The 17,380-nt window shown below is 47.5% G+C and overlaps 1 protein-coding gene across 3 annotated transcripts in view; it reads right to left on the reverse strand.

The window, feature by feature from the left end:
• PCCA (propionyl-CoA carboxylase subunit alpha) overlaps positions 1-17,380 on the reverse strand; it is a 305,003-nt gene that overhangs the window by 129,099 nt on the left and 158,524 nt on the right. For all 3 annotated transcript variants that reach the window (XM_084767907.1, XM_084767906.1, XM_084767905.1), the window contains one exon: positions 15,906-16,008. In XM_084767907.1, the coding sequence (XP_084624033.1) occupies positions 15,906-16,008 (103 nt within the window). The remainder of the gene's footprint in view (positions 1-15,905; positions 16,009-17,380) is intronic.

Here is a 17,380-nt window from a genome sequence, read left to right on the forward strand (position 1 = left end):
TGATGGGCATTGGGTTGTCTCCATTTGGGGAGTGCTACAAGTAAAGCTGCTGTGAATGTTGTTGGTGTAAGTTCCCCTCACAGCTCCAGGCTCCGTGGACTTCACACACGCTAACCAAGCTGTATGTCTATGCTACATTCTTACTCCCACACAGGAATATTTTTGAGGACAAACATTTTCTTCTGTTAGGAGCAGAGAACCAAAGAGAACAAACTCAAAGCTCGGCACTTAATTTTTTTGTATGATATGACAGTGTTCTTGGAGACACTGACACTACAACACTCAGAAGAGGCGCCTGCTGTAGCCTACCACCATTTGCTATAGTCCATCTGATTCTGGCCAGGTGAATGGGTGGCAAATAGCCCATAGCCAGTTCTCTGAGCTGTGAGGCCGACATGGCTAACGTTTCAGTTCCAGCCCCACCCTGACCCACGCAATGGAGACACTTGTAGAGGAAAGTCACTGCGATTCTAGGAAGTGAATGGTGCACTGTAATGTTGAGGCCTCACTCGTGAGTCTGCTGACAGTTTGCACTCAACACTGAACTCATTTTTATCGGTTTCTAACCCTTATTGCTGACTTGTGGAAGGTCTTTGCTTTGTCGTGTTTATGGCTTGTATTTTCAATGGTTTTCACGATGCCGTTCCCTCAGCACAAGTTTTTAGGATAGATTTTTTTAAAAATAGAGGTTTAGGTTGTAGAGAAGGAGAACAGCAGCACAGGGCCCTCATTCCCTCTTGCTCCTCTGCCTCGCCTTGCCAGCATCTTCCTTAGAGCAGCGTGTTGACTAGCCTTGCCGAGCTCACAGCAACTCATCCCTAACTACAATCTCTGTGATTGTGGGTGACTCTTGTGGGATAAACTCTCTGGGTTCTGATAAGTTTATAATGGCACATATTGTATTAGTTACTTTCTTGTTGCTATGACAACTTAAGGAAGGGTATGTGTGTGTGTGTGTGTGTGTGTGTGTGTGTGTGTGTGTGTATGAGAGAGAGAGAGAAAGAGAGACAGACACACACACACACACACACACACACACACACACACACACACACATATGTGGGTGCCCAGGAAGCCAGTCACAGGAAGGGGCAAGCTGTCAGGTGAGGCGCTGAGAATGAAATTCAGATCCCCTACAAGAGCACCCAGTGCTCGCACCTGCTGAGCCACCTCGTGGGGCTCCTGGACACATGCCTCCGGGGAGTGGCACAGGACTAGTGAGATTGGAGCATATTCAAGACCTGGAAATCCCAAACTTGACATGTAAATCTCATCTTGAGAAGGGAAGGTGTGGAATGGGGCTCTCTCCTTGTTTTCTGCGCCTGCCTCAGCAGCACGTGATACAGCCGCAAGGTTATAGGTGGCCGCTCAAGGTTACAGACAGGTCAGTGAGCTTGTCTCCTGCTGTCTTTCAGCATTACCAGCATCCTAGTTCCAGCCGATGACTTGCATTCATCCTCAAAACCCCTCCCGCTGCCCAAAGCTTACAAGTCTCTGTTTCACATGAAATTAATGGAAGAGCACCACCTACTTCATCAAAGATTGCCTGAGATCTGGGGAAAGAAGGCTCCCCTCCTCCCTGGGCTTGACCGCCAGTCAGGCAGCCACACGGGGATGGCTTCAGCTGCCCGGAAGCTCATCCAGTCACAGAGAGGCAGCTGCCCAACTCGTCCATGTCAGCTTGGACCTCTTTAAACAGCCACTCGGATCAGCGCCGAATCTGCACGCTAGGCATTTGCCAGCACCCTCTCCCATTTATATGGGCTGTAACATTGCAGTTTTCACTGCCAGTTTAGGAACTCCGAGCTCCCGCTGCCATGATCTACCATCAAGCCATTAAAAAGAGCTAATTGTACCAGGCGGTTGTGGTGCCCGTTTTTAATCCCAGTACTCGGGAGGCAGAGGCAGGTGGATCTCTGTGAGTTCGAGGCCAGCGTGGTCCACAAAGTGAGTCCAGGACAGTCAAGGCTACACAGAGAAACCTTGTCTCGAAAAAACAAAAACAGCAAAATGAGCTAATTGTAACACAGTGGAAAAACTCTTCTGTGCATCCCCAGTGAGATGAGGCGTCTTGTTGCATGGAGCTCACTCCACACGTGATCCTGTCTTTCTTAAGGGAAGTGGGAAGGGGAACCTGGGACTTCAGGGCTGCATGTTTCTGCCTGGAAGCCTGCAGCCCCCGGACCATCCAGGGAGGAAGGGCAGCTTCCGGTGTGACGCTAGGCAGCAGCCCGGCAGCAGTGGGATATACAGAGCCCACCACTTCTCCAGCCAGTTAGTCTCAAGGTTAAAAAGATAAAATCCAATGTATCTTCTAATATCTCTTGCCCAGCACATCTGTGCTACCTTTCCTGAGAGTTTCTCAGAAATCACAGAAGCCAATTTTTCACAATATATTTGAGATTTAAGAAAAAGCCACTGAGCCTGGACAGACAGCCCATTGGTCGGAGGGCCTACTGTGCAGGCAGAAAGACTGACTGTAGCGTGGAGGCCCGGAACTAACACTTCCCAAGTGGGCACCGAGGCTGGCCTGTGATCCCAGAGCTCAGGAGAAGAAAGCATCTCCATAGCAACCTGGTTAGTAAGGCTAGCTGTATCGGGGAGCTCTGGGTTTGATTGAGAGACCCTGCCTCAGAGAAGAGGATGGAAGGCACGGAGACAGATTCCTGACGTGTGCTTCGGGTCTCCACACCCACGTGCACGCACATATGTCCAGACACATGCAAACACACGTGCACGCACATGCAAACACACATACACGTACGTGAAAAGAAGAAAACTCCTCATATTTGAAGTACACGGCTTGTGTGTTTGGACATACATACGTCCCTGATGCCGACCACCACAGCCATGGTGTGAAACGTGTCTCAGATTTCCACAAAGACCCTTCTGCGCTCCTTCAATGTCTGAAATTCCGTTCACTCCTTTTCAGACTGTGCAACATCGTTCCTCTACCTGCCGACCTACCTATTCTTCTCCTGTCACCATCAGCCTGCTCCCAGTGTCCCCAGCAAAGCATCTACGGCAGGCACATTCTACAGCTGGAATTTCACTTCACACATTCTCATCACGTCCATGTCTCTCTCTTTCTTTAATCCTTGAAATAATTGTAAGTCCCGCTTTAAAGTGCTTACCCACGATTCCAACAGCCCCACGGTCTCCTGGCCGGTTCCTTCTGGCTGCTGCTTTTTCTCTCAGCTATGAGTTGTTTTTTACCCTACAACTTTATGCCAAGTTGCTCTTCCTTGTGGGGAGACACTGAAGGGGCTACACATGTTGACTGATCATTACCACAGCAGGCACTGAACTTACCAATTAATGGCTGCTGTTGACGGCTGGCTTGCATGTCATGTAAGGCTGTGTCTACTTGGTTTTGTTCTTAATCTACCAAACATCCCCAACTGCTAATTCCAGAAACAGTCTTTTCTCCTGAAGGGGTAGCCGCTTCAGGGTTTTCATGGAAATCTTGAGGTATTTACAAGACTCTCCAACTTGTGAGACTCAAAATTCCAAGCACCGTCACCATATCCCTCGGCATGCAACTCAAATTCAAGCTCTGCTCACTTGCCATTCCAGCAAGTTCTCCACGCTGAGCTCCCTGGAGACTTTATGCAAACATGTGTCAAGGCGCAGTCAATAATTTGAGAGAAGCAGCTTTCTAACCTGGAACTCCTCTGTGTCCTGTCCGCCTGCCCCCCCCCCCTTTTGCTATGATATCCCGTTCGATGTCAAGAAGTTCTAACAATCCTGAATGTTTTCTCTGAGGCATGAGGACCACATGACAGGGGCTACCTATTTACGCTCTGGCCATCCTCTGATGCCTTTGACAGTGAGGCACACCTCACACACTGCAGCTTCTGATAGGCCTGCCTGTCGGAAGTAAGAACAAGGTTCTTCTAACTTGAAAGTGCTTAGTCAGGTGTCTGTGTGTGTGTGTGTGTGTATGTGTGTGTGTGTGTGTGTGTGTGTGTGTGTGTGTGTGTGTGTGTGCCCGCGCACGCGCGTGCGCACGCGCAGGAACACATAAATCTGTGCTGGAGACCAAAACCATGGCCTGTTCTGTGCTAGATCCATGTAGATCTACCAGAACTACATCTCCAGGCTCCAGTCTTCTTCCTCATCCATTTTGGTACCTGCTGAGGAGTGAACTCTCCACCTTATTGGGGATACAGTTCACGTGACCAGTCACTTTTCTCTGACTGCTTTCAAATTCTGCTTTCTAGCTGGCTGAGTGCTGTCTGTGTGGCCCTCTTAGACTTTTTTATGCTTCGGCTTGATCAGCACTCTGGCTTCTGCAGAATAACACTATTTATCAAGGTTGCATAAATTTAACCATAACTGCTGTACAATCTTTGCCTCCTTTCTCCCCCGCTCCTGGGACTATGAGCAGATCCGTGTGGGTGGACGGATTGCGCTCTCCTCCGTCTCTGGGCCTTTTTAACTTTTCCTCATTTTTCTTTCTGTTTGACATGGTGGATAATTGACATGTTGTAACATGTGAAGAGGTCTCTGACACCTCAAATCTGCTCTTGAGGGCAAATAATGTATTTGTTTTAAGCACTATAATTTTCATATCTAAAACTGTTGCTTGTCATTTTATCATTTCAGTTTTTGTATTTTTCCATCTTGTCGGTCGTGGTCCTTATACAACCCTTTAATTCTTCATAAATCATTGTATTTAGTTCTTTGAATATCTTTAAATGTTTTAAAGTTTATTTGTATGTACATGCGTCTGTGTTAATTTATGTGTACCGTGTACATGCAGGTGCCCAAGGATGGCAGAAGATGCTGGAGTTATAGGCAGCCGTGAGGTGGGAACTGGAGACTGAACCCAGATCCTTGGTGAGATCAACAAGTCCTCCCTCCCTTCCCCCCACACCCACCACCCCTTAGGGTTTTTGAGACAGGGTTTCTCTGTGTAGCCCTAGGTGTCCTGGACTTGCTTTGTAGACCAGGCTGATCTTGAACTCACAGAGAGGCACTTGCCTCTTCTCTCCCTGAGTGCTGGGATTGAAGGTGTGCGCCACCGCGCCCGGCTGCAGCACAGTTTCTTAATTGCTATGCCATCTCTTTGGGCCACCTTGAATACATTTAAAATAGTTTACTTAGATGATTGTATAATAAGTTGAGTGCCTAGACTCCCTCCTGGACAGTGTCTACTTACTAATCTCTAGGGTGGACCACATGTTCATGTTTCTTTGCATGCCCTGTTACCCATGGTCGCAAACTGGACAGTTTAGATAGAATAATGTGGCAAAGTTATAAACCAGCCTAGACACTTTCTTCTTCAGCACTGTATGGTGGGCAGTCAGCTTTCTTACCTGGCTTTAGTGTTTCTAAAAGAAGGGACGAGGGCACTATCTGCGGTGTTTGAAATGATCTAGTAACTAATCTGAAGGCAAAAGGCTGTCATCACACGAAAAGAAGAATTTACTTAAAGGAGGAGACCTTTGCGAAGTAGATGATCAGCCAGGCTGGTGCTTTCTGGGTCCACAGAACCCAAGAGAGCAAATCAGAATTTCCACAGAGAACCAAACTGAAGGCAAGAAAACATTAGTAAGTATGAAGTAGGATCTAAGTATGAACACCAGCAACTGCCGCGTCAGTGTCCTCTTAAGCCACCGCACACTCAGACACGGTGGCTCGTCAGCCCTTCACTGTTGCCCTTCATCCTACTTACGCCTCTTAGTGTTTTCCAAACTTCACAGAATTTATTTCTAGAACAGATGTCACCGAAATCATTATGTGGGGGGCTGGGAGGGGGAAGATGAGAAGGTAAGAGAAACATAAATCTAGTCAAGTTTTTTTTTTTTAATTCAGACTTAACTGGATGCATTCCCACCTGCCCATCCATGTTCTCCCAGGGAAAGGCAGCACCAACGTGAGCAGACAAGCAGGTATTAGCTTAACAACAAGCTCCATGTCGTTAAGAACCTAAGCCATTACACTCTTTCATCTATAAATACAGGGAGAAGCAAGCTGAAAAATTAAGCAGTGTCTTAAAAAAAATCTATTTCTCACTTGTACCAATTCTGTTCTCCTTTCAATATTGCATTTTTCTCCCTGACAAATCTCTCTAAACCAATTTTAAATTCTTTTTTTTTTTTTTTTTTGGAACAAGGCCAAACATTAATATACAAATACTGCTCCATTCCCTCCTGAAAATTGCTTTGCACAGATCGGCTAACTTGGATTTTTAACAATCATCTTTGTATTATGCAAATTAATCTCTTGACATTTGCTTATAAATGCACTGATGGTGTTGATTTAGTTTCAATTCAAAAATCATGGATTTCATTACCCCATAAAACATATCCAGAGTTCAAAGTATTTAATGGGGGTTAAACAAAATGCAAACATTTAATGCAACATTAAGCATGTGAAATAAAAACTTGATTGCCTAAAGAAAGCATGCTATGCTGTTGCCCTGGTGACAGGTTAGGGAAGGGATTGGGAGATGAATAGCTGTATGATATGAAATTAAAATGTTTCACATTGAACAATCCAAAATGAATTGGGAAAGGTTAGAGTAGGGAAGAGAGAAATCAATTCTCCAATGGCAGTGGTGAATGGGGACGGAGAATGAATAGGATTTGCCAGTGGGGTGCAACAGCTGCCAAGTACCCTGCAGCCACAGAATTACAATAACACTGATGAAGTGTGCAAGAGCTTCTGGAGTCAAGGCGGGGCCACAGGGCCGCCTGCAATAAAGGCTGACATCAGCCCAGCAGAACAACCCAGCTCAAGAGAAATATTTTAAAATGTATCCGGCAAGAAAATAAAGATGTGTCCTCATACACACTTGTGATTTTGAGCTTGGGATCACTGTGATTTCCGACTCAGCCAAGACACAGTCGCAATAAATAACTTAAAAATGGTAACAGAGGCAGTAAAAAGCCAATAGGAAAACCACCGCGTTAGCATTTCTTTCTCCTCTTGCTGTTTTCCAGGGAGGGGGTTCATTGCTGAAATGCATGTGTGTGTTTCCTAAGATGCTGCATGGCCATGTGTGTTTAGAAATGTGCAAAGTGTTCAGTCAGCCACCAACACATCAACTTAGTTATCCTAAAACCATGGCCTAACTGATAACATACATGAATCAAGTGTGATGTAAAAGTTATTTTATTTCATAGCCGGTACAACTGATATAATATGATATAACTTTTTAAATTCAGAAACTAAATTACGCCTCCTATAATGTAAATTGTACAACAATATTGCGTTTTTCCTCAGAAATGACTTTCACAAGGCTTTCTCTGTGTTCCTTTCCCCAATTATTACTCAATGGTTAAAATACTATTTGAAACCTGAAACTCACCTTCCAGATGGAAACTTAAGAACAATGAACAAGGGGCTGGAGAGATGGCTCAGAGGTTAAGAGCACTGGCTGTTCTTCCAGAGGTCCTGAGTTCAATTCCCAGTAACCACGTGGTGGCTCACAACCATCTATAATGAGATCTGGTGCCCTCTTCTGGTGTGCAAGCATACATACAGGCAGAGCACTGTATACATATATACATAATACATAAATTTTTAAAATTTTTATTTCTTTAGAAATTTATTTTTATTTTTGAAGAAGAAGAAGAAGAAGAAGGAGAAGGAGAAGGAGAAGAAGAAGAAGAAGGAGAGTGAACAAATCACATCTATGACCGACCAGGAAAGACCATGGGTTTTCAATAGCAAGAAAAGTCCACATAAATTGCATCTATCAGGTAGAAATCATTAGGGTACTGGTTCTCCATCTTATCGGGAAGCCAGATGAGAAAAGAATGTATAAACAGATGTTAACACAACAATAACACATAGAGGGGATTTAAGAGAATCTAATTCTCCCTTACAGGATTATGGATGAGAGGGCTAAGGTGGTGACAGGCTGTACGGCTGGTCAGATGCCTAAGATGTCCCATTAAGCCGAGTACAAGGTAAGGCTACAGGGACGCTCACAACCTAGGCCAACCCTAACATAGGGGAATGATATATTTGCACACTGTAGGCTTAACTGTTTTCACCAATATCACCACAGGTCATCATAAGAACATTCTGGGGCTGCAGAGATGGCTCAGAGGTTAAGAGCACTCACTGGCTGCTCTTCCAGAGGTCCTGAGTTCAATTCCTAACAACCACATGGCGTCTCACAATCATCTGTAATGTGATCTGATGCCCTCTTCTGGCCTGCAGGTGTACATGCAGCCAGAGCACTGTATACATAATAAATAAATAAATAAATAGTTTTTTTTTTTGTTAAAGCACATTCTGGCTGTGAGTCTTTCACATCTGAACTAGTGTCAGGTGAGAAATTATGGGGATAAATTAAAATCTGTGACTTTGTTCAATTCAAACAGGCTCGGAGCTGAAGCTAAAGAGGCCAAAACTGTCATTGATCAGACAGGAAACGAAGGCAAAGGTTGAAGCACTTTGGCAAAGCACTTTGCAGCATCTTGCCATGGAGCTGTGACCAAACTCCTGGCATCTCACCAGGCCATCGCCCCACCTGCTGCGTCAGGCCAATTGTTCACAGTTCAGTGCTGGGTGAAGGAGCCAAAACAACCAAACCAACTCATGGTTTCCTACCAGGAAGAAAAATCCAACTCCAGGGCACGCCATAAATCAAAGGCCTTTGGTGAGTGCATTTTCAGTGCATAAGGGATATGGGGTTGTACCATCTCGTTCTGTAAGGAATCCTCATGCAAAATACCTCTCTCGGTTTATTATTCCTATTGGAACAAGACCTTCAACCATATGCTAATTTTTAAAGTGCTAATACACAGTTTTTGAAAACTACTATTTTAAAGAACATTAATACGGCAAAATGTTGACCATATAATGGTATATTCTTTTAAAGTGTCCTTTTAAGTGGAGTGCTCCCTTTTCTATAAGATCAAAGTAAAGCATGAGTCTATGTATCTACACAAAGGCCCAACCTGCTTCCTCTGCCTCCTCCTCCCAAGTGCTGGGACTGCATGCCTGCATGCGGCCTGCGGCTCCTCCCAGCCTCGCCCCTGCGGGCTCCTCCCGGCCTCGCTCCCCAGCCTCTCCTTCTCAGACTCCCCCATCTAAAAGAGCTACTGGTGCTGGGGAGCTCCAAGGCTCACACCTTGGCTACTGCTCTCTCGGGCGTGCTGGTCTTCTGGCTTTCATTTTTTTTACCTGGTTACAAAATGTCTCTAACTCTGAGGCCAAAGATCTTGTCGGTACCTACGCTGCAGCAAGCTCCTGCTGAAAACCTGCCCTGGCTCTCCATCCCACGCCAGGTCCAACCCTCGGCCCTAATACAAGAAGCCCTGCCCTTTGCCGTCCCACTCGGAGGGAGGAAGGAGAGAGGGATTAATGGGGCGGGGAAGACGAAAACACGCGTCTCAGTTACGTGACCAAAAGGCAGCTGGGGAGAAAGGAGTTTATTTGGCTTACACTTCTACGTCACATTTCACCGCTAAAGAAAGTTGGGACAGGAACGCAAACGGGTAGGAACCCAGAGGTTCTGGGCAGCGGTCTGTACTGGCTTGCTCCCCAGGACTTGCTCATCCTACTTTCGTCTAGGACCAGGGCCACCAGCCCCGGAATGGCGCCACTCGCCATGAGCTGGCCCCTCCCCCATCAATCACAAATTAAGAAAATGTCCTACAGCGGGAACTTCATGGAGGCGGTTCCTCAGGGAGGGTCGTTCCCTCCTTTCAGACAACTCTAGCTTGTGTCAAGTTGACATAACGCTACCCAGCACAACATGGAAAGCTGACAATAATGAAGCAGTCGGACTTACAGAAGTGAGGTGCCGGATGGTGGCTCTGGGGCAGGAGAGGGCCGCTCATCACGGATGCAGACTTCCAGTTCCGCAGTACGCAGTACGGAGAGGCTCCAGATCTACTACACTGTTGCTACGGCTGACACTACAGAACTAAACACTTGGAAACGGCTTCGGTGGTAAATGCTGCAGTTTGTTTGACGCGAAATATAAATACCATTAGATCTCTTCTCCCTTCCTCTCCCTCTCCCTCTCTCTCTCCCTTCCATCTCTCAGAAGGGTCTCACTGTGTATTTCTAGACAGCCTGTTACTCGCTGTGTAGTCTATAGTGTGCTGAAATTCAAAGCAATCCTCCTGCGCCAGCCTCCCAAGCACTGGGGTTAAAAGTGTGAGGTACCGTGCCTGAACTCACTAGCTCTCTTTATCATCAATAATCATTAAGTGAATTCCAACTGAATTGAAGAATTAAACATTGTTAGTTTTTCTAATTGTTCCTTATAAAAGAGTATGAGCTGTAAAAAGAGATGTCTCAGGGTTTCTATTGCTGTGGTAAGACACTGACTAAACGTTGCTTGAGCTGGGGTGGGAGGGGTAGTTATTTCACCTAATAGCTTATGGCAGTAGTTCTCAACCTGTGGGCTGCTACCCCTTTGGGGTCGAGTGACCTTATTGTAGGGGTCACCTAAGCTCATCATAGAAGTCAGGGCAGGAACCTGAGGCAGGAACAGAGAGGCAGGAAATGAAGCAGAGGACATGGTGCTGCTCACAGGCTTGCTCCCCGCAGCTGCTGGGCCTACTTTCTGCTGCTGCTGCTGCTGCTGCTGCTGTTGTTGTTGTTGTTTTGTTCACTTTGCATCCTGGCCTGTAGCCCCATCCTTCCTCTCCTCCCAGTTCCACCCTCCTTCCCTTTCCACCCTATCCCCTCCCCTACTCCTCAGAAAAGGGAGCCCCCCTCCCTACCCACTCCTGCTCAACAGGTCACATCAGGACTGGGCGTGTCCTCTTCCCCTGTGGCCTGGAGAGGCAGTTTCGCCAAGAAGAAGAGATCAAAATATCAGAACAGAGTCCATGTCAGAGCCAGCCTTCGCTCCCCTTACTAGAGGACCACACGAAGCCTGAGCTGCCCATCTAATGACACGGGTCCACTGGGATGGGCCCACCCATAGCAGCCACTCATCAGGCAAATGCCCCGCAGGTTTGCCCACAGGCCAGTCTAACAGAGACATTTTCTCACGTATGTTTTCCTCTTGCCAAATGACTCTAGCCTACTTAAAGTTGATGAGACATTCACCGTCACAGGGACAGAGGAAGGAAAGCAAGTGAACAATATGAGACCAATGAAATTTAGTAAATTTTGTATATCTGCAATAAAAATACTTCCATTTAGCCCAGAGTCAGCATTTATTCTCAAAGGCCTTGAGACAAATATAACGTGTGAAAAGAGACAGCACTCCCCTCGCCCTCACAGCTCAGCCCAGCTCTGAGGACTGACTCTAAGAGGGACCAGGCTCTCTGCACCTGCACATGCCTCTTCACTCTTAAGAACACCAAGCCTGTTCTGAAATCCTGAACAACTTAAGCCCAGCTGGGAAACTATAACTGTCTAGTCTTCAACCCCATCAGAGACTTGAGAAGAAATAAAATTATTCAAATGAGCAGAACATTTTGAATATAGCTTTTACATATGGCTTTCCGGATTGTCTCATGACTGCTCTTTAATGTATGTGGGTTTTTTATATAAATAAATACAGTCCATTTGCACTTGGGAGGGGGAGAGCACCAAGCATGCCTTTTGCTCGGAAGGGAAGGAGAGTTGGCTACTGAGCCACCATCCCTCTGCAATATTACACGGTTTAGCAGAAAGCACAGATTACAGCTTCGGAGCCACAGTATCTTACGAAATATGAATTAAGGGGAAATGCTACACACAGAGGAAGTGGAACAGTTCTGTGAAGGCGGGTGGCCCTTCTTGCCAGCACCTGAGAAGTCTGAGGGGCAGAGGCTGGGCCTGCCCAGGGAAGGTCAGTTCCTTCGGCTGCCCCACAAGCTGTGTTTCGAGCTGAGGAGAGCAGGCATTTTGAGCATATATAGACACTACCAAACAGGACAAGGGATCATCATTGTCATTTTTCTGTCCAGCAGTTATCAGTTGGTACACCAAACTACTAGACGAAACCACAACAACTAGTCAAATCATTTCAGATTCACGTAAGAGAAAGAGTTCCTTTAACAGAGCTTTTAATGCATACCTCTGCTAATTAAAGCGGTTCTGTTTTTAACGTTGTTTCGGAGCTAGGGATCGAGCCCAAGGCCTTAACTCTCAGTAACACCCTAAGTCCCAGAGAGTTAATGATTATGAAGGAAATAACGACACAGAGTATATGCATGTAAGGAGTTAGGTTATACACACTTACGGGCATCCCAAGAAAGCCTACTATTGTTTCTGACATTAACTTTTCTTTTTTCCAGAAATGCCCACTATCACTTTACTATCTAAATACTATGATACATAGTAATGTCTTTTTTCCAAGTCATAAATGATGAAAGAGTAAAAACCATAGAGAAATTGGGAAAATAAGATCAGCGGCCAAAACAAACAGGCCAGAGGAAAGGCTGCAAGCTACTGGTTTGGAAGTGAAAACATTACGTGAACAGGCCATGACAACACTGTGCAGCCACACCTAGAGAGTGATTGACATGCCACTCCATTCCCAGCCTCATCGTAAAAACAGCCTCAGAGGCCAGGCTCTGAAGGTTCAGACACCGGACCTCAGCTTAGAGGAGGCGAGCATCAGCACCCTCTTCAGAGAACATGCAAATGTCACTTTAGGGCCATTGCTGTTAATAGTGATACTAGTTTTAGACCATTTGGCTACTAAATAAGTGGCAAGTTCCACAGAAAGTCAACTCACCAGAAAGGAACAATTGCTTGCTGTGTGGGACATGTACAAATGCAGCCTTCTACAGAAATGACCACTGACCTCTGGCTTTCACTGATACAATTCTGCCCACCTAGAAAAGGGCAATGTGTTCAACACTAAGACACATGAAGTTCTAAAAGCAGCAAGGATCAAACTTCCACTTTGGAGTAGACATTGCGCAGAAGCCAAACACAAAGAAAGTCAGTCACTGAAGGCAGCACCAAAAGCGAGATGGGGCAACAGAGCTTTCTGACAGGCAGTTGCCTTTCCTGTCTCCTGGGGTTTAAGTTACAAACGAGCAGCTTTTCATCAAAGTGCACAACTGAAACTTGTCCATTTGTGTGTGGAAATTTCCCTTAAAAACGTCAACAAGTGTGTGTGCCAGGCTGGGAACGGATAGGCAGGAAGCAAGGGGAGAGCATCTTTTTATGGCCACAGAAACCGAGCAATGATTAGACGGGGCTCCTTATAAACCTCAGATGTTTAAAGACCTATGAGACTTAGTGGCTTCTCCAAAGAATAGATAGGAAATAGTCTAACATAATACTATGGATTTTTTTAAAAAATATTTTTCAAGATTTATTTATTTATTATGTATACAGTGCTTGCCTGCATGACAGAAAAGGGCATTAGATCACATTATAGATGGTTGTGAGCTACCATGTGGTTGCTGGGAATTGAACTCAGGACCTCTGGATGAGCAGTCAGTGCTCTTAACCTCTGAGCCATCTCTCTAGCCCCGGGATTTTTTTTTTTTGAATGGAACTAGATTAAGAGATGGAAATGTTGCTGTGGTCTCGGGTTTAAAGCACGTTGAAAGAAAACGTAACACAAGAAACTGCGTATAAACTGTGTTACTAGGATGAATCTAATTTTGCAGTGTGCGCCCTACCTCACTCCCACCCCAGGCAAAGCACTGCAATGTTTAAAATGACTGCTAGTGAAGTGTGGGGTGACTTTTCACACTTTAAGTCCTCTTCAGAGTCCCACCGACAATAAATGAGCATATTTATTCCTTTTAAATAAAAGCCAATCCTCCTCCTAACAGTCACATCGCCTCCCCTTTAACTACACTCGGGAGTTCTGAAGTAAGGGCAATCGAGGTTGAGATTCGCCCCCCTGCTAAAGCAGCACCATCCACAGAGCCTAGCGGAGCAGGGCAGCCATGGTAAAAAGGGTCATTGTGTTCACAGAGCACAGAGCCTTGTACCACATGCGGCTACTGAGCACTTGAAATATGGCCAGTGGCGGAGAAGCTGGGTTTAAGTGTACTCCTAAGAGCACATGTGGCTCCTGGCTTCCACGCTGACCCGGAGGGTAATCAAGGGGAGTCGTCATCAGATTGATGGCTTTGCTGACCACCCTCCCTCCCCTGCCAATCACCCGTCGTTTATGGGGCCATTACATCTCCTAAACGGTGGTACCCTGAGCTACTAGCACTTCCTACAAAGAAGGAGCATAAATGAACCACGTTATGTATTAAGTTGCAACTACACACAACTTTGTTACTGGCCCGTCCCCTCAGAGGCAGTGTGGCTCTGATCTGTGCTGCTCGGAGCTGTTTGGCCACCTCCCATCACCATCCCCACCCCACCCCACCCCACCCCACCCCACCCCACCCCACCCCCGTCCCCACCCCACCCCACCCCACCCCACCCCCGTCCCCACCCCACCCCACCCCACCCCACCCCATCCCCACCCCACCCCACCCCACCCCCGTCCCCACCCCACCCCACCCCACCCCCGTCCCCACCCCACCCCACCCCACCCCACCCCACCCCACCCCACCCCACCCCCGTCCCCACCCCACCCCACCCCACCCCCGTCCCCACCCCACCCCACCCCACCCCCGTCCCCACCCCACCCCACCCCACCCCACCCCACCCCACCCCACCCCCGTCCCCACCCCACCCCACCCCACCCCCGTCCCCACCCCACCCCACCCCACCCCATCCCCACCCCACCCCACCCCACCCCCGTCCCCACCCCACCCCACCCCCGTCCCCACCCCACCCCACCCCACCCCACCCCACCCCACCCCACCCCACCCCCGTCCCCACCCCACCCCACCCCACCCCCGTCCCCACCCCACCCCACCCCACCCCACCCCGTCCCCACCCCACCCCACCCCACCCCACCCCCGTCCCCACCCCACCCCACCCCACCCCACCCCGTCCCCACCCCACCCCCGTCCCCACCCCACCCCACCCCACCCCACCCCACCCCACCCCCGTCCCCACCCCACCCCCGTCCCCACCCCACCCCACCCCACCCCCGTCCCCACCCCACCCCACCCCACCCCACCTCATCCCCACCCCACCCCACCCCCGTCCCCACCCCACCCCACCCCACCCCACCCCACCCCACCCCCGTCCCCACCCCACCCCACCCCACCCCACCTCATCCCCACCCCACCCCACCCCCGTCCCCACCCCACCCCACCCCACCCCACCCCATCCCCACCCCCGTCCCCACCCCACCCCACCCCACCCCACCCCCGTCCCCACCCCCGCCACCACCCCCGTCCCCACCCCACCCCACCCCACCCCCGTCCCCACCCCACCCCACCCCCGTCCCCACCCCCGTCCCCACCCCACCCCACTCTGACTCTTTCTCATTGTTCCTCTTGTGCAAAAGCAAGAAAAAAGGAAAAGAAATAAAAGTGATGCAGCTTTAGCAACACCGCAGCTTCCCTTCTAAAGGTTACTTCAGCAAGCACAGCTTGCCAATCAGTGACCCCATTGCTAAGACGCAGCATTGCCCGTAAGACTTTGTCCTTACCCTGGTAGGAGGGGTTTTCCCTTCCACTTAGGTCAAAGTTATCCTTAGGCGTTACAGGCAACTGTCTCAACCTTGTGTTCACTTCATTCTGCGGCTTCCAATTTCTTGATATATGTGTTTTAACCACCCAGATTGGTTCTTAATACTGTATAAGTATATAGGTTTTTTAAGACTATGAAATTAATGAAACAAAAAATAACCAATGCAAGCTGAGCTGAACAGAATTCCCAGAAATATCAGAGTGGCTTCTTACCTCTACTGATGTCTAAATTAGAAAGCTAAGATACTCTTTTACAAGTTAAAAAATAAGTTATACTAATGCATGCCCAGTGCCACATTACACGTGAGTTTACTGTACTTTCCCCAAAGACCCTGAGATGACCAGGAGCCAAGTCCAGCATTGCTGGCATTTTTCTGTGCAGACATGACAATCATGAATGTTTCCAGCCCTTTCACTCCGTACCTTGAATGGTCTTGAAAGTTCTGTGCTCGTAACTGGAATGCCACAAACAACGATGATGCTATGGCCAACAACTGATTTCTCTCACTCTGTGTTAACGTGTGTCCTGTGGGAAATCAATCCAATCAATCAATCAATCCATATTTGTAATGTCAATGACTGCACTTCCCTTTTATAGTCATCAGCCACCTGTAATGGACTCACTTAGGATTGTATACGAAGCAGGCGATGAGGTGTAAGAAAGCTCGGTAAGAAGAGATACCCGAGCCCTGCTCACTAGAAGCTTACTGCCTAATGCAGGAAAATGCCTAATTTTGTTTTGTTTTCTAAGTTTATTCATTTTCCAGCCAGAATACCGGAATACTGACATTCTTGAAAGCAAATTTCCAATTAGCACTTAACACTTCTTATTTTTACACAAAACCTTGAATTAAATTTTTGTAGAAAGTTCTTTTCAGTAGAAGCAACTTTGCAAAGGTATGCCAACTTATTTCAAACTTGTTCATGTATACCGAAGAACAAGCAACTACCAACTTTTCTAAAGCTGTGACTGGGTACCAATGCCTTTTATTCTAAAAGTTATTAAAGCCAATTGCGAAATGCATAGTCTGGCTACTCCACAACGTAGACAATGAAGTGTGAAGGGTTTACACACTGAAGGTGGCCAAAATCTCTCTGTAGCAGCAAGCAGAAAGGCTAGCTGACGCACGGTTGGCCCCCCTTTTGTACCTTACCACCAGCCTCTGAGGTGTGAGTGTTAATGGATATTGAATATTTTTAAAAGAAAGAAAACAACTGTTTAGTTATAAGTGCCATTAAAACAATAAAACCAGGGCTTTTGAGCCAGCTCAGTGGTTAAGAACATACATGGTTCTGAAAGGTCAGTTCCCAGCACCCGGGTCCGACAGCTCAAAGACCCCTGATCTGGGTCACAAAGGGGGGACCCAGCCATCCCAGAGCAAACACCTAGAAGAGTTCCCCAAGTGTAGCGCAGGGGTGACTAGGGGACAGGAGCCCTGCACAGCCAGCAAGACCAGAGCTATGTGTGTTTATTGACCTTCATTTTCAAGGTGAAGTATTTCTGCATCTCTCCCTGGAATCTACTAATTGTTCCAGATCCTGGGACACAGAATATGTGATGACGTCATTGCTCCCACATCAGCACCTAATGGAGTTACTATAGTTATTTACATACAAATCACCCAGTGTGTATGTTCCGATTCCTCAGTGGCATGCACGGATCAGGAGATACGTTAAGCTCTGTGGAGGGGGGAGGGGAGGGATCCCCAGCAACAATCTGTGAACCCTCTGCTCAGCAGCACACAAGGGAGAGGATGTGATAACACATATGCACACTTCCTATGTTCAACCAAATTCTCACCAAAAAGAAAAAAAACAGTAACTTCTCAAAAGAAAACAGATAATTCCAATACTGCTTTTAAAGGGGGTTGAAGTTAGAAAGTCACAAGGTACCGAAA

This window comes from Acomys minous, assembly GCF_964271855.1.
Source record: "Acomys minous genome assembly, chromosome: 18".
Taxonomy (NCBI): Eukaryota; Metazoa; Chordata; class Mammalia; order Rodentia; family Muridae; genus Acomys; species Acomys minous.